This window comes from Oncorhynchus keta, chromosome 1 (genome assembly GCF_023373465.1).
Source record: "Oncorhynchus keta strain PuntledgeMale-10-30-2019 chromosome 1, Oket_V2, whole genome shotgun sequence".
NCBI classification, from domain to species: Eukaryota; Metazoa; Chordata; class Actinopteri; order Salmoniformes; family Salmonidae; genus Oncorhynchus; species Oncorhynchus keta.
In genome coordinates this window covers 84,640,929-84,659,686 of record NC_068421.1, presented here as the reverse complement: position 1 = coordinate 84,659,686, position 18,758 = coordinate 84,640,929, and the positions used below count along the sequence as shown (strand labels likewise).

The window sequence follows — 18,758 nt, the reverse complement described above, 5'->3', positions numbered from 1 at the left end:
TCATACGAAGGCTCGAGTTCATTGTCTGTAGCCTGCTGCCAGTTTGATGACTTGTGATTGGCTGATAACAACAACAAGCTACTTGCGCAGCAGCAGCATAAATTATATAATGTATTGTGTAATCTGTGAATATTTTTTTTTTAAGGAAAACTTTTTTTGTAAGGAAAACATAACTCACACACACACACACACACACACACACACACACACACACACACACACACACACACACACACACACACACACACACACACACACACACATGCTCTCAACACACTCTTAAATTCCTCCTCCTCGATTCTTTATATCCGATTTATGAATTCTATCGCTCCTCTGAAAAGCTTTCTTCCCCCACTGATCAGAACGCAGCCAGGGACCATCCATTTCCTGTCTCTCTCCCCTCCACTTCCTGCCATGGGGACCAGCCTGTGATGCGTTCAGAGTATGCCAGCTCTTTGAGATACTGTCAGTGGTGAGATTAGAACCCATCACCACAAGCCTAACAGTCCCTTTGTTTACATCACATCTCAAGATGGTGGACAGATCCTTCCATCTGTTAATGGCCCTACCTCATCTTATCTTAAATGAGCTGCCGGAGACAAATAAAGGATAGTGGGTCACAGGGCGTTTGGAGGTGAAAAGGTATCACCCACGCTGATTAGTGGAATCTAAAACAGAATGAGATGAGCTGAGCAAAGTGGCCATCATTGCCTGCTTCAGCCCTCCAACAAAGCTTATCAACACCTATAATCAACATTATTTACGTGATGGGGTGCCATTTCAGATGCAGCACTAGGCTAACATAGACAGGGCAATCACACCATACCAGGTTTCCCCTTCATTGTTAGTGTAGTGATGTAGCTATACATTACATGGTCTCCTTCCCTGTGATGCTGAGAAGGCATTGTGAGGGGTAAATGGAGTGTGGTGATTGAACAACTTGGAGGATCCTGACCTTCACCTGTTTTCTTGTGGTCCTCTGTTGCTTTGTTGTCACGGCGACGTGGCGGATCCCTGAGAGGCGTTCCGGGGGCTCTGAAAACATCCCAGGTCAGCAGAGTCAATCAGTAATCATGGTGGCCCCTGGAGCGTGTCATTGGGAGAATGTCAGTGGCTCCGAGAGGAGCGCCCGACTCCTAGAGCTTCCTGTCTTCTCTCAGGTGATCCTGGGAGGGACCTGTTCTATAGGATAATTCATAGAAATCACACCAGGCGTGAGGAATAATAACACCCGTTCTGCTTGGGCTGGGACAGGGCTGTCTCTGTGCCTGTGCCTGTGCCTGTGTGTGTGTGTGTGTGTGTGTGTGTGTGTGTGTGTGTGTGTGTGTGTGTGTGTGTGTGTGTGTGTGTGTGTGTGTGTGTGTGTGTGTGTGTGTGTGTGTGTGTGTGTGTGTGTGTGTGTGTGTGTGTGTGTGTGCGTGCGTGCATTTCTCGTTTGTGGATGTACTGTATGTATTATGCTCATGGCCTCACACCTTTTACAGTGCGGTAAAGGTCTTCTATATGGATGACGATCTCATGCCGCGTCTCAGCTGGCGCACGATTGAAATATGTGTTTCTCTGTGTGTCAGCAGCTCTGTCCACGTTCGAGGGGGAATGTGTGTATGCATAATTATTAGCATTTTTGTGTGTGGCGTTTGTTTGTGCGTGTGTGTATGTATGTGCGTGTGTGTATTTATGCATGTGTGTGTTTGCCACGTCTTCGTGTGGCCCTGGGGATCTTGATGCATAAGTCATAATCAGCAAATCCTTGAGGCAGATGTGGACAAATGCCCAGATTACTGTCTCACACACACACACACACACACACACACACACACACACACACACACACACACACACACACACACACACACACACACACACACACACACACACACACACACACACACACACACACACACACACACACACACAGTGCAGGCAGATAAAGTAACATAAATTATATGAGGGTATAGGGATGGAGGTAGAGAGGGGGCCTCCCTGCGAGAGACATGCCCTGGTATCAGGCTGTGTGTGTGTGTGTGTGTGTGCAGGGATGTAGGTGTTTCTGTTATAGCTGTCGGGGAAAATATCTCGTCCTCCTCGTGTCCCATGATGATGTAGACTAATTTCTTCACACAGAAGACGCTTTTGAGACTTTGATGAATTTCCCCATGATGTTCCTCTCATGTGTTGTCTCTCTGTGACGTCTCTTAGATGATGTCAGGTGTGGTTGAAAAAGTCCCCACTTGTCATACTGAGGTAAAAGTATAGATACCTTCAAATTCCTGATAGCAAAGCAGACAGCAGGGGCACACTCCAACACTCAGACATCATTTACAAAAGGTACATTTGTGTTTAGTGAGTGCGCCAGATCAGAGGCAGCAGAGATGACCACGTGTTCTCTTGATAAGTCCGTGAATGAGACCATTTTGCTGTCCTGCTAAGCATTTCAAATGTAACGAGTACTTTTGGGTTTCAGGTCAAATGTGTGGAGTAAAAAGTACATTATTTTATTTAGGAATGTCATGTTGTAAAATTAAAAGTTGTCAAAAATATGTAAAGTACAGATACCCTCCAAAAACTACTTAAGTAGTACATGAAAATAATTTTACTTAAGTACTTCACACCACTGGAAATTCCTAATGATGTGAGTGCTGAAAGGTGTAGGCCTGATAGTTATTCTCCTACACTTTGTGCTTCACCACACTATGTTCCTGTTGTGTTATGAGACCCTACGATGAGACACTATGGGGGCATCAGTGATTTGAACCCCCAGTCTGGCCATCCAAGGTGTAGTAGTACATCAACAACAGGTTACTAGCCTCTAGTTTCCCAAGCCAGACTGGGCTAGGCCGTAGCAATCCTCACACTTCACTACAGTCATTCTGACTAGTGCTATTGTAACCTACATTACATGCAGTCACTGTAGTGGACATTTTTAGGCTAAAATGTTTAGGCTACCTAGCCTCTCCCCAGCCAGGCCCCTAGCGATCTGCCTCAAACTGCAGTGTTTCTGACTAATGTGCCTCTAACCTACATTTTAGTTTAGTGTTGTAACAAAGGCACAACGCTGATTAAACCAAAGCCTATAAATGAGGAAGAGAACAGGACAGTTACAGGCTTACTCTGCCATTTGTTAGTCCTAGCGTGTGTTATTCATCAGACTAACAGAGTGGGGCATTACTCTCTCGCAAGAGGCGAGTGCTTTCTCTTGTTCAGGGTTCTCCCTGTCGAGAAGAAAGAGCTTTAGCTCTCCCTGTGACAGGCTCAAGTGCTCCAATTTCCCCTGCCTGCTCCGCTCCGCTCTGAAAGAGGGACTGGAGAATGGTTTACATGGGTTAGGAGGCTGGCCATCTAACAACAGCCTGACTGGCTGCATTCTCTGGGCACTGAGACAAATGGACAGATTTAGGGAGGTATTTGTAAAGAGAGTCTAGTTAGCCTGTATGAACTGAAGCTTGCATATGGCCACTTTGTAGTTGGCTTATTAGATAGTGGACCTGATTGTAAAACCTGACCTTGAGTATTCCTTTTGTTTGTTCAAATCAAGACTCACTTAGCTTACCTTTCTCTCTCTCTCTCTCTCTCTCTCTCTCTCTCTCTCTCTGTCTCTCTCTCTGTCTCTCTCTCTCTCTCTCTCTCTGTCTCTCTCTCTCTCTCTCTCTCTCTCTCTCTCTCTCTCTCTCTCTCTCTCTGTCTCTCTCTCTCTCTCTCTCTCTCTCTCTCTCTCTCTCTCTCTCTCTCTCTCTCCCTGTCTCTCTCTCTCTCTCTCCCTGTCTCTCTCTCTCTCTCTGAGCAGCGAAGAAGACGTGTGCCACCACAGACTTTGCTTGTAAGAACGGCCAGTGTGTTCCCCAGCGGTGGCGTTGTGACGGCGAGCCGGAGTGTGCTGATGGATCAGACGAGGCCGATGCTACATGCAGTAAGTTTCTTACACTCTCTTACACTCAGTAAGTTTCTTACACTCTCTTACACTCAGTAAGTTTCTTACACTCTCTTACACTCAGTAAGTTTCATACACTCAGTAAGTTTCTTACACTCTCTTACACTCAGTAAGTCTCTTACACTCAGTAAGCTTCATACACTCAGTAAGTTTCTTACACTCAGTAAGTTTCATACACTCAGTAAGTTTCATACACTCTCTTACACTCAGTAAGTTTCTTACACTCAGTAAGTTTCTTACACTCTCTTACACTCAGTAAGTTTCTTACACTCAGTAAGTTTCTTACACTCTCTTACACTCAGTAAGTTTCTTACACTCTCTTACACTCAGTAAGTTTCATACACTCAGTAAGTTTCTTACACTTTCTTACACTCAGTAAGTTTCATACACTCAGTAAGTTTCTTACACTCTCTTACACTCAGTAAGTTTCATACACTCAGTATGTTTCATACACTCAGTAAGTTTCTTACACTCTCTTACACTCAGTAAGTTTCATACACTCAGTAAGTTTCTTACACTCTCTTACACTCAGTAAGTTTCTTACACTCTCTTACACTCAGTAAGTCTCTTACACTCAGTAAGTCTCATACACTCAGTAAGTTTCTTACACTCAGTAAGTTTCATACACTCAGTAAGTTTCATACACTCAGTAAGTTTCATACACTCAGTAAGTTTCATACACTCAGTAAGTTTCTTACACTCTCTTACACTCAGTAAGTTTCATACACTCAGTAAGTTTCTTACACTCTCTTACACTCAGTAAGTTTCATACACTCAGTAAGTTTCTTACACTCTCTTACACTCAGTAAGTTTCTTACACTCAGTAAGTTTCATACACTCAGTAAGTTTCATACACTCAGTATGTTTCATACACTCAGTAAGTTTCTTACACTCTCTTACACTCAGTAAGTTTCATACACTCTCTTACACTCAGTAAGTTTCATACACTCAGTAAGTTTCATACACTCTCTTACACTCAGTAAGTTTCATACACTCAGTAAGTTTCATACACTCAGTAAGTTTCATACACTCAGTAAGTTTCATACACTCAGTAAGTTTCATACACTCAGTAAGTTTCATACACTCAGTAAGTTTCTTACACTCTCATACACTCAGTAAGTTTCATACACTCAGTAAGTTTCATACACTCAGTAAGTTTCTTACACTCAGTAAGTTTCATACACTCAGTAAGTTTCTTACACTCAGTAAGTTTCATACACTCAGTAAGTTTCTTACACTCAGTAAGTTTCATACACTCAGTATGTTTCATACACTCAGTAAGTTTCTTACACTCTCTTACACTCAGTAAGTCTCTTACACTCAGTAAGCTTCATACACTCAGTAAGTTTCATACACTCAGTAAGTTTCATACACTCAGTAAGTTTCATACACTCTCTTACACTCAGTAAGTTTCTTACACTCAGTAGGTTTCTTACACTCAGTAAGTTTCTTACACTCAGTAAGTTTCATACACTCAGTAAGTTTCATACACTCAGTATGTTTCATACACTCAGTAAGTTTCTTACACTCTCTTACACTCAGTAAGTTTCATACACTCTCTTACACTCAGTAAGTTTCATACACTCTCTTACACTAGGATTGTGTCGGAACAAAATAACACAATAAGCCTTGAAGACATATCAATGCCACACACCTGCTCGCCTCACACACACATTCTCAGACACATGCTCACACACACATTCTGAGACACATGCTCACACACACATTCTCAGACACATGCTCACACACACATTCTCAGACACATGCTCACACACACATTCTCAGACACATTCTCACACACACATTCTCAGACACATGCTCACACACACATTCTCAGACACATGCTCACACACACATTCTCAGACACATTCTCACACACACATTCTCAGACACATGCTCACACACACATTCTCAGACACATGCTCACACACACATTCTCAGACACATGCTCACACACACATTCTCAGACACATGCTCACACACACATTCTCAGACACATGCTCACACACACATTCTGAGACACATGCTCACACACACATTCTCAGACACATGCTCACACACACATTCTCAGACACATGCTCACACACACATTCTCAGACACATGCTCACACACACATTCTCAGACACATGCTCACACACACATTCTCAGACACATGCTCACACACACATTCTCAGACACATGCTCACACACACATTCTGAGACACATGCTCACACACACATTCTGAGACACATGCTCACACACACATTCTCAGACACATGCTCACACACACATTCTCAGACACATGCTCACACACACATTCTCAGACACATGCTCACACACACATTCTCAGACACATGCTCACACACACATTCTCAGACACATGCTCACACACACATTCTCAGACACATGCTCACACACACATTCTGAGACACATGCTCACACACACATTCTGAGACACATGCTCACACACATGCCAGACTCACAGCTTGACAATCAACAGAACATTGCCTCCAGCTCAGAGGTGAATGAGGAAGCTGCGGGTTGGAAAACCTTAACCAGCCAGCCAGAGCAGTGAGCCTGAACTGCATTGTGGGCAACTGATTCATCCCCATCTCATCTGAGCCGCTGCACCTGTAATTCTTTGTTTCTAAAAATGAAGGTGTTTCCTTTTCTTACCTCTGTCATTCCTCTTACTCACTCAGTAGCTTTAGGGTTGTGTGTGTGTGTGTGTGTGTGTGTGTGTGTGTGTGTGTGTGTGTGTGTGTGTGTGTGTGTGTGTGTGTGTGTGTGTGTGTGTGTGTGTGTGTGTGTGTGTGTGTGTGTGTGTGTGTGTGTGTGTGTGTGTGTGTGTGTGTGTGTGTGTGTGTGTGTGTGTGTGTGTACCCGCATGGGTGTGTGGAGAGAGATGGCACATCACAGCAGTGCTTTGCGGTGCTGATTGGAGTCTCTTCTCTGACCTAGAATGATAACTTTCCTTGGGGTTGTTCCAGGTGCAAATACACAGATATATACACACAGATATATACACACATATATATACACACACATATATACACACAGATATATACACAGATATATACACACATATATATACACACACATATATACACACACATATATATACACAGATATATACACAGATATATACACACAGATATATACACACAGATATATACACACACATATATACACAGATATATACACACAGATATATACACACAGATATATACACACACATATATACACAGATATATACACACAGATATATACACACAGATATATACACACACATATATACACACAGATATATACACACAGATATATACACACACATATATACACACAGATATATACACACAGATATATACACACAGATATATACACACAGATATATACACACAGATATATACACACACATATATACACACAGATATATACACACAGATATATACACACACATATATACACACAGATATATACACACAGATATATACACACAGATATATACACACACATATATACACACACATATATACACAGATATATACACACAGATATATACACACAGATATATACACACACATATATACACACAGATATATACACACAGATATATACACACACATATATACACACACATATATACACACACATATATACACAGATATATACACACAGATATATACACACACATATATACACACAGATATATACACACACATATATACACACAGATATATACACACAGATATATACACACAGATATATACACACAGATATACACACACACATATATACACACGGAAACCATGCCCACCTCCATCAATCAGAACAAACCATGTCTACACACACACACACACACACACACACACACACACACACACACACACACACACACACACACACACACACACACACACACACACACACACACACACACACACACACACACACACACACACACACACACACAGAGACCGCTGACCCCATACCTCTTGTGCACCCCTGTCACAGTAAGACAGACCTGAGGTCACCTCTACACCCTGTAATGGCATTCCACAGTGTTCCGCGCTACGCTCCCTTCCTGCTGATTAATTACCAAGGATTCACGGCGGGCTGTGCCCCATTTTTCATAATTACCTCTGGCATATGATCCGTGTACCGGGGCTCCATACTTGGGCAGTGCAGGGAGGCATTTTTGCACGCCTCTGTGTATGACTTTTTAATGCAGTAGTAATGACTTAGCCATTGATCAAGCCATCCATGGGCATGACTGTACGGAGACGGCCGTGAGATGACAGCAATTTGTTTATAGCCATAACTCACCTGCTCCTACCAAGGGATGACGGCAATATGCTAGACTCTATGGTAGGAGAATCATAGAGCTGTTATAAACTCATATAGTCTCATGTGTCTATAAAACAATCATAGTCAAGGAACTGTCAACTGTGTGAGAAAGACATTCAGGAATGAATTACGGCCTATAGGGAGTGTGTCAGTGGCCTGGCATGGGCCTTCATATCCTCAAAACGTTGTACCATTGAGATCATCTTGACTGGCTGCATCACCAATTGGTATGGCAACTGCTTGGCATTCGACCGCAAGGTACTATAGAGGGTTGTGCGTACAGCCCAGTACATCACAAATCATAGACTTATTCTCTCTGCTACTGCACGGCAAGCAGTACCGATGCCTGGAACCAACACTATGTACAGTATAGTGTTCTCTGCTTGCTGGTTAAAATGACAACACAACAAGGCAGATGTCTCTCTCCTTGCCTCTCCTTGTCTCTTCTCTTGTCTCTCCTCTTGTCTCTCCTCTTGTCTCTCCTTGTCTTTCTTCTTCTCTCCCCTTGTCTCTCCTCTTGTCTCTCCTCTTGTCTCTCCTGTTGTCTCTCCCCTTGTCTCTCCTCTTGTCGCTCCTCTTGTCTCTCCTCTTGTCTCTCCCCTTGTCTCTCCTCTTGTCTCTCCTCTTGTCTCTCCTCTTGTTTCTCCTCTTTTCTCTCCTCTTGTCTCTCCTCTTGTCTCTCCTCTTGTCTCTCATATTGCTCCTTCCTACAGCACTGTAGGTAAAGGATAACTACTGTATGGGTCTGGTCCGCCAACAGAACAGCAGTTGCAAGCAATTTTCAGTAGCAATCTGAAGGAAAGAGCAGGGCTGGAAATTGTGGAGTGTGTCGAGATGTAAAAATGAGTGACCTTGGGCTGCCGTTTAGGGGGGTACATTGTGTGCGTGCGTGTCTGTGTCTGTCTGTGTGTGTGTGTGTGTGTGTGTGTGTGTGTGTGTGTGTGCGTGTCTGTGTCTGTCTGTGTGTGTGTGTGTATTTGTGATGGTGGGTTACAGTCTCACCTAGGGATGTGACAAATGTAAAAATGTTTTCAATGTTTAAACTGTCATTTAAAAAATAATTTAAACTTTTTATAAAACGTCTTAAAATTACGTGAATTTACAATCCATATATGGTAACCTTAACCACACTGCTAACCTTATGCCTAACCTTTACCTTAAATGTACTTCTTTTTAAATTTTTTATAAAAAAATAAATAAAAAATTCTCCCAATATAGGCAATTTTGACATAATGGCTGTGGTAACTAGTGGAAACCCTACCAGACAGCACTCATCTTACTGCTCTCCCCCAACCATTTGGGGCGGCAGGATAGCCTAGTGGTTAGAGCGTTGGACTAGTAACCGAAAGTTCATATCCCCGAGCTGACAAGGTACAAATCTGTCGTTCTGCCCCTGAACAGGCAGTTAACCCACTGTTCCTAGGCCGTCATTGAAAATAAGAATTTGTTCTTAACTGACTTCGTTAGTTAGTTAAATAAAGATTTTTTTAAATAAAAAAATTCAGTAACAATGGTATTAATGGCGTTTTAGGTTCTCTGTTGTGTGCCTCTCCTCCATGTTCTCAGTTGTCAGTATGTACTGCCCCGCTTCTCATCAATGTGATGGCTTTTTGCAGTGATGTATGTGTTCATAGACGTCAGGCAATCTGTTATTATGGTGTTTGTAAGAGCTTGCGCTTTGTACTTGCAGATCAATCATTGTTGAATCTCTCCATCAGGGTCGTCACGGTTGCCATTGGGGTATTGAAGCTGACATCTTCTACCATTGACAATGGCTGCATATCAACCGCAATCATTTCTGTAATCAGCGCTGCGATTTTCTCACTGTCCCTTATAGCAGTGCTGCCAACAACGGGTCTCAGTGTGCCTCTCTTTCAGCATGGCACCCGTACTGCCTCTGTGGCTCAACTCGCTCGCAAAGTTTGCATTTCATCACCTCTCATTTCACTTCTCAAAGTATTGCCACACAGCACTCCGCTGCTGTCACTTCCTTGTCACACTCTCTGGCATTTTTCCAACTGTTGTTAATGACGATGACATGTGGAGCACTTTATATCCGTGTCAAATCATTTGAAAGATGCATATCTCTTCCTACTTACAGCACTGTTGCGTTAGGTATTTGTTTAATTGACATTTTTACCTTTATGATGATGATCAGGACCTAAAAAAGGTTTTTGGTTGGGAGGCGAGAAGGCTCAGAGGACCAATATGCGGCGTGGTAAGTGTCCATGGTTTTTTTAATACGAAAATGTATACATGAACAACTGAATACAAAAACAATAAACGTGGAATGAACGAAACCCAAAACAGTACCGTGTGGTGGAAAAACACAGACACGGAAACAAACACCCACAAACACACAGTGAAACCTAGGCTACCTAAGTATGATTCTCAATCAGAGACAACTAATGACACCTGCCTCTGATTGAGAACCATACTAGGCCCGAAACATAGAAATACCCAAATCATAGAAAAACAAACATAGACTGCCCACCCCAACTCACACCCTGACCATACTAAATAAATACAAAACAAAGGAAATAAAGGTCAGAACGTGACAATAAAGGTCAGAACGTGACAATAAAAAAGCTAACGTTTAAGTTCCTTGCTCAGAACATGAGAACATATGAAAGCTGGTGGTTCCTTTTAATGAGACTTCAGTATTCCAAGGTAAGAGGTTTTAGGTTGTAGTTAATATAGTATTTATAGAACTATTTCTCTCTATACCGTTTGTATTTCATATACCTTTGACTATTGGATGTTCTTATAGGCACTTTAGTATTGCTAGTGTAACATTTTAACTTCCGTACCTCTTCTCGCCCCTAACTGTGCTCGAACCAGGAACACATCGACAACAGCCACACTCGAAGCAGCGTTACCCATCACTCCACAAAAGCCACAGCCCTTGCAGAGCAAGGGGAAAAACTACTCCAAGTCTCAGAGCGAGTGACTTTTGAAACGCTACCTAGCTAGCCATTTCACATTGGTTACACCAGCCTCATCTCGGGAGTTGATAGGCTTGAAGTCATAAACAGCTCTGTGCTTGCGAAGAGCTGCTGGCAAAACGCACGAAAGTGCTGTTTGAATGAATACTTATGAGCCTGCTGCTGCCTACCACCGCTCAGTCAGACTGCTCTATCAAATAATAGACTTAATTATAACATAACACACAGAAATACGAGCCTTTGGTCATTAATATGGTCGAATCCGGAAACTATCATTTCGAAAACAAAACGTTTATTATTTCAGTGAAATACGGAACCGTTCGGTATTTTATCTAAGGGGTGGCATCCCTAAGTCTAAATATTCTTGTTACATTGCACAACCTTCAATGTTATGTCATAATTACGTCAAATTCTGGCAAATTAGTTCGCAATGAGCCAGGCGGCCCAAACTGTTGCATATACCCTGACTCTGCGTGCAAGAAAAGTGACACAATTTCACCTGGTTAATATTGCCTGCTAACCTGGATTTCTTTTAGCTAAATATGCAGGTTATTTACACAGGTTACTTCTGTGTATTGATTTTAAGTAAGGCATTGGTGTTTATGGTTAGGTACACATTGGAGAAACGATACGCACCGCATCGATTATATGCAACGCAGGACACACTAGATAAACTAGTAATATCATCAACCATGTGTAGTTAACTAGTGATTATGATTGATTGATTGTTTTTTATAAGATAAATGTAATGCTAGCTAGCAACTTACCTTGGCTTCTACTGCATTCGCGTAACAGGCAGGCTCCTGGTGGAGTGCAATAAGAGGCAGGTGGTTAGAGCGTTGGACTAGTTAACTGTAAGGTTGCAAGACTGGTTCCCCCAAGCTGACAAGGTGAAAATCTGTCGTTCTGCCCCTGAACAAGGCAGTTAACTCACCGTTCCTAGGCCGTCATTGAAAATAAGAATGTGTTCTTAACTGACTTGCCTAGTTAACTTCTTGACGCTACCCATCCCGTTAGCGGGATAATTTTCATCAACAACCGCAGAATTGCAGAGCGCCACATTCAAATAATATTACTAAACATATTTATATTCATGAAATCACAAGTGCAATATAGCAAAACACAGTTTAGCTTTTTGTTAATCCACCTGTCGTGTCAGATTTTGAAAATATGCTTTACAGCGAAAGCAATCCAAGCATTTGTGTAAGTTTATCGATCACTAGACAAAACATTATGAATACCTAGCATCAAGTAGCTTGGTCATGAAAATCAGAAAAGCAATAAAATGAATTGCTTACCTTTGATGATCTTCGGATGTTTTCACTCACCAGACTCCCAGTTACACAATAAATGTTCCTTTTGTTCCATAAAGATTATTTCATATCCAAAATACCTCCGTTTGTTTGGCGCGTTATGTTCAGAAATCCACAGGCTCGAGCGGTCACGACAACGCAGACGGAAATTCCAAATAGTATCCGTAATGTCCACAGAAACATGTCAAACGTTTTTTATAATCAATCCTCAGGTTGTTTTTAAAATATATAATCGATAATATATCAACCGCGACTGTCGTTTTCAGTAGGAGAGGGAGAGACAATGGCTGCCCAAGCTCTGTTGTGCAAAACTCATGCGAACACCTGACGCGATGTTATCTTTCTCGCTATGTCTAAAGACTGTTGACACATTGAGGAAGCGATAGGAAAAGGAATCTGGTTGATATCCCTTTAAATGGAGCGAAGGCAGACTATTGAACATGGAGCCACTTCCTGGTTTGATTTTCCTCAGGTTTTCACCTGCAATATGAGTTATGTTATACTCACAGACAATATTTTGACAGTTTTGGAAACTTTAGAGTGTTTTCTATCCTAATCTGTCAATTATATGCATATTCTAGCATCTGGTCCTGAGAAATAGGCCGTTTACTTTGGGAACATTATTTTTCCAAACATAAGAATAGTGCCCCCTAGCGTAAAGATGTTAAATAAAGGTATATATATATATATATAAAATCCGATTGTTATGAAAACTTGAAATCGGCTCAAATTAATTGGCCATTCCGATTATTCGGTCGACCTCTATTTAACTTGGGTCAACCGTTTCGGGTAGCCTTCCACAAGCTTCCCAAAATAAGTTGGGTGAATTTTGGCCCATTCCTCCCGACACATGCCTTTTCAGTTCTGCCCACACATTTTGGGATTGAGGTCAGGGCTTTGTGATGGCCACTCCAATACCTTGACTTTGTTGTCCTTAAGCCATTTTCCCACAACTTTTGAAGTGTGCTTGTGGTCATTGTCCATTTGGACGACCCATTTGCGACCAAGCTTTAACTACCTGACTGATGTCTTGAAATATATCCACATCATTTTCCCCTCTCATGATGCCATCTATTTTGTGAAGTGCACCAGTCCCTCTTGCAGCAAAGCACCCCCACAACATGATGCTGCCACCCCCATGCTTCACGGTTGGGATGGTGTTCTTCGGCTTGCAAGCCTTCCCTTTTTTCCTCCAAACATAACGATGGTCATTATGGCCAAACAGTTCTATTTTTGTTTCATCAGACCAGAGGACATTTCTCCAAAAAGTACGATCTTTGTCCCCATGTACAGTTGCAAACCGTAGTCTGGCTTTTTTATGGTGGTTTTGGAGCAGTGGCTTCTTCCTTGCTGAGCAGCTTTTCGGGTTATCTTGATTTATAGGACTCATTTTAATGTGGATATATATACTTTTGTACCTGTTTCTTCCAGCATCTTCACAAGGTTCTTTGCTGTTGTTCTGGGATTGATTTGCACTTTTCGCACCAAAGTACGTTCATCTCCAGGAGACAGAACGCGTCTCTTTCCTGAGCGGTATGAAGACTGCGTGGTCCCATGGTGTTTATACTATTGTGGTACCTTCAGGCATTTGGAAATTGCTCCCAAGGATGAACCAGACTTGTCGAGGTCTACAATTTTTTCTCTGAGGTTTTGCCTGATTTCTTTGGATTTCCCATGATGTCAAGCAAAGAGGCACTGAGTTTGAAGCCTTGAAATACATCCACAGGTACACCTCCAATGGACTCAAATGATGTCAATTAGCCTATCAGAAGCTTCTAAAGCCATGAGATAATTTTCTGGAATTGTCCAAGCTGTTTAAAGGCACAGTCAACTATGTGTATGTAAACTTCTGACCCACTGGAATTGTGATACAGTGAATTATAGGTGAAATAATCTGTCTGTGTGAACAATTGTTTAAAAAATGTATTGTTTCATGCACAAAGTAGATGTCCTAACCAACTTGCCAAAACTATAGTTTGTTAACAAGACATTTGTAGAGTGGTTGAAAAACAAGTTTTAATGACTCCAACCTAAGTGTATGTAAACTAGTCTTAATGACTCCAACCTAAGTGTATGTAAACTAGTTTTAATGACTCCAACCTAAGTGTATGTAAACTAGTTTTAATGACTCCAACCTAAGTGTATGTAAACTAGTTTTAATGACTCCAACCTAAGTGTATGTAAACTAGTTTTAATGACTCCAACCTAAGTGTATGTAAACTAGTTTTAATGACTCCAACCTAAGTGTATGTAAACTAGTTTTAATGACTCCAACCTAAGTGTATGTAAACTAGTTTTAATGACTCCAACCTAAGTGTATGTAAACTTCCCACTTCAACTGTATGTCATGTTGGAGATGTGAGGGTTGTGTGTCGGAGAGTGGAGGTCGACATAGGGTGGTCTTTTAAAGGCTACAGATGGTGAGGAGCTGCTCAACTCCTGGAAACACACACACATGCTGACTTTGCTGAGAATGAGGATGATTTGCAGCAATCAAGACTTTGTATGGACCTCAGTCCCCATATTAAAATAGTGTTGACTCTAGAACCCCATTGGAGAAGCATATCCAGTCACTGAAAGGCAGTGACGTGGTCGACTCCAGCATATCATCTGCCCCAATTCCCCAAAGCTCAATCCATAGTTTACAGGGGTTCTCAAAATTGGAGAAATCAGACTAATAAGATAATTTATATTCTTCCAGTTTTCTGAATCCACACAGCCTGACCTCCGACACAACAACAGAAACGAAAAGCCTTTTGATCTCGTTTGATTTTTCAATTCCACATTGTCACTTCAATTTTACATTATTTTGTAAAGATGAAATTCAAAGCATTATCAAAGAGATATTCTGGTGCTTGACTGTGGTTGGGCTGGACCAAGGACTAGTGAGTTGATGGACAGCAGGCAGGGCAGAGCAGAAGTGTGTAAAGCATTAAGAGGAAGGTGATTCTGTGAGGCATTTCATCTGATTACTGGACTTCTTGTTAAGACTCGTTATATCTAATCAAGGTCGAGTCACCGGGAGTTCCTCTCACACAGATTGATCCTGGAGTGTTGTGTGTGTGTGTGTGTGTGTGTGTGTGTGTGTGTGTGTGTGTGTGTGTGTGTGTGTGTGTGTGTGTGTGTGTGTGTGTGTGTGTGTGTGTGTGTGTGTATGTGCGTGTGTGTGTGTGTGTGTGGTGGGAGGTCTCTCTGTGTGTGTGTGTGTGTGTGTGTGTGTGTGTGTGTGTGTGTGTGTGTGTGTGTGTGTGTGTGTGTGTGTGTGTGTGTGTGTGTGTGTGTGTGTGTGTGTGTGTGTGTGTGTGTGTGTAAATGCTTGTGTTTGTGTGCAAGTTTGGTCATCCCTGCTCAAGCTGCAATTCTCTTCCTCTGCTGCTCCTCCTTCTCCTCCCTCGTTCACTCTCTCAGCTTTGATTAGTTTGAAATGAACGTTCCACTTTCACTCCCCTTGTCCACCCTCCAATCCGGCCGCCTGCCCGAGCCTGTGTGCCCCCTTCCCAATGACTCCCAGTCAGTCTAATAATGCATCTGATTGGATTGATTTCCCAGTGAAGGAATCAATGTGTGGCCCCAGAGGCCCCTGGCATCAGATTAAGTAGGGGCCTCCGACAGCGCATGAGTAGCGGACCCTTATTACAAATGTGAAAAAGAAACTAGCCTGGTGGGTGTTTTTAAAGAAACTACTCTTTCAGAATGAAGAGGTTGAAAGGTGGGTGTTGATAGGCGGGTGTTGGAAGGTGGGTGTTGATAGGCGGGTGTTGGAAGGTGGGTGTTGATAGGCGGGTGTTGGAAGGTGGGTGTTGATAGGCGGGTGTTGGAAGGTGGGTGTTGATAGGCGGGTGTTGGAAGGTGGGTGTTGATAGGCGGGTGTTGGAAGGTGGGTGTTGATAGGCGGGTGTTGCTAGTTGGGTGGGTGGGTGGATGTGTGTAGTGTTAACCCCTTAAGTGTAATATATGTGAGAGTTGTGAGAGTTGCAGGAAAGTTGTGAGAGCTGGAGGTCTTCACGGATCCAAATTGTTTGACAAGTTCTGAAATGGATCTATGGCTTTTCCACCCGACCCAATATGCATAAATAAGTACAAATTTAACATAGTCCCGTTCCGAATGGTCCCAAGGACAGTCAGACCGGTTCCTGTGGAAAAACGTGCCTGTTTGGACCCGTTCAGATCCGAGAGTAGAAAGAGAGAGAGAAAGAAACCTCCGACTGGGTGCTGTCAGCGCCATCAGTTAACAACCATATTGGCCAAATGATCCACAGTTACATATGTTCAGATGAACAAGCACTTGGTTCCTGTAGCGATTCCACCCTGTAATTCTTAGTGGGACAAACACAACAAACATGTTTTGTTATCCATGCCAGCGTTTATGCAAAGCCACTACACAACACTAAACAATACATGAATTGCACTATAACGGTGACAAGCGGTGCCCACGAACTGTTAGGGCTGACATAAAGCTGCCCCAACAGCAGAGCTTTCTTTTCAGCACCATGGAGTGAATCCTTACCACCGCTACGCCTGGCTATCAGCTGAGCCTTGTCCGGCAGCCTAATTTACTACCTTTAAAAAACATAGGGCTGACTTTCTTAAGAAAAATTGGTTTCTACTGACAATTGAGATGTACAAACTATGGCATAAGAGAACGATGAGCGGTTAAGAGGCTATCCATAATTTCGATTAAGACATTAATGATTGAGCTATAACGGACATAGTCAATATAACTATTAATTCAGCACTTTTGAAATGTACACTACCGTTCAAAAGTTTGGGGGAACCTTAAAAATGTTCTTGTTTTATTGTCTTTATTAGGGTAAAATCAAAAGTAGGTCCATTGTTTATAAGGAAAATATGAACAAGTTATTATACTGCAGCATTAAATTAAGTTTTGCATCTCGCGCTCTTTGGTTTTTCCCTTTCATGGTAGAGTGCGAGTAGCCCTATAGTAGGCCAGCATTTATAGTATATTGCGGCAAACACAACATTACAGTTGGAACTTAATTTGGACAAAGAAAATGGATCAACAAAATGAAATAATACACTTGTTGCATATTGAAAGAACTGGTTTAAACCTTCACAATAGTGTTGAACAGGCTAGGCATGTTTTGCCGCAATTACCAACAAAGGCGAGTACCTACCGTAGGACTACCCAAAAAATGACAGCAATAGGCTAATGATATATATTTTTTTTTTTTACAAATGGCTTATAACCTATCTTAAACTAAATACTGAGCACAAAATTAAAGAGACAGTTCGAATTTAACCAATAAAAATGTCTTAACAAAATGAAACATAGCACTTTTTCATATTTAAAGAGCAAGCAATGCAGGTGTAGATGTAGAGACATTGTTGTAAAACTGTCTTGACTTTCTCAAGTAGCATTTATCCTCCATCTTAATCTGCCACACATTCCCTCACTTCTCTCCTCTACCTCTCTGTCTATTCCCTCTCTCTCTCCAGGGCTCAGAGTGACTCATTCCCTCACTTCTCTCCTCTACCTCTCTGTCTATTCCCTCTCTCTCCAGGGCTCAGAGTGACTCATTCCCTCACTTCTCTCCTCTACCTCTCTGTCTATTCCCTCTCTCTCCAGGGCTCAGAGTGACTCATTCCCTCACTTCTCTCCTCTACCTCTCTGTCTATTCCCTCTCTTTCCAGGGCTCAGAGTGACTCATTCCCTCACTTTTCTCCTCTACCTCTCTGTCTATTCCCTCTCTCTCCAGGGCTCAGAGTGACTCATTCCCTCACTTCTCTCCTCTACTTCTCTGTCTATTCCCTCTCTCTCCAGGGCTCAGAGTGGCACATTCCCTCACTTCTCTCCTCTACCTCTCTGTCTATTCCCTCTCTCTCCAGGGCTCAGAGTGGCACATTCCCTCACTTCTCTCCTCTACCTCTCTGTCTATTCCCTCTCTCTCCAGGGCTCAGAGTGGCACATTCCCTCACTTCTCTCCTCTACCTCTCTGTCTATTCCCTCTCTCTCCAGGGCTCAGAGTGACTCATTCCCTCACTTCTCTCCTCTACTTCTCTGTCTATTCCCTCTCTCTCCAGGGCTCAGAGTGGCACATTCCCTCACTTCTCTCCTCTACCTCTCTGTCTATTCCCTCTCTCTCCAGGGCTCAGAGTGGCTCATTCCCTCACTTCTCTCCTCTACCTCTCTGTCTATTCCCTCTCTCTCCAGGGCTCAGAGTGGCTCATTCTCACAGCCCTTCAGACACTCTGTCTATTCCCTCTCTCTCCAGGGCTCAGAGTG

At 42.5% G+C, this 18,758-nt stretch overlaps 1 protein-coding gene across 2 annotated transcripts in view; it reads left to right on the top strand.

Moving 5' to 3' along the window:
- The window catches only part of LOC118385848 (low-density lipoprotein receptor-related protein 8-like), a 413,768-nt gene that overhangs the window by 209,866 nt on the left and 185,144 nt on the right, over nucleotides 1-18,758 (top strand). For both annotated transcript variants that reach the window (XM_052462856.1, XM_052462855.1), the window contains exon 3: nucleotides 3,785-3,907. In XM_052462856.1, the coding sequence (XP_052318816.1) occupies nucleotides 3,785-3,907 (123 nt within the window). The remainder of the gene's footprint in view (nucleotides 1-3,784; nucleotides 3,908-18,758) is intronic.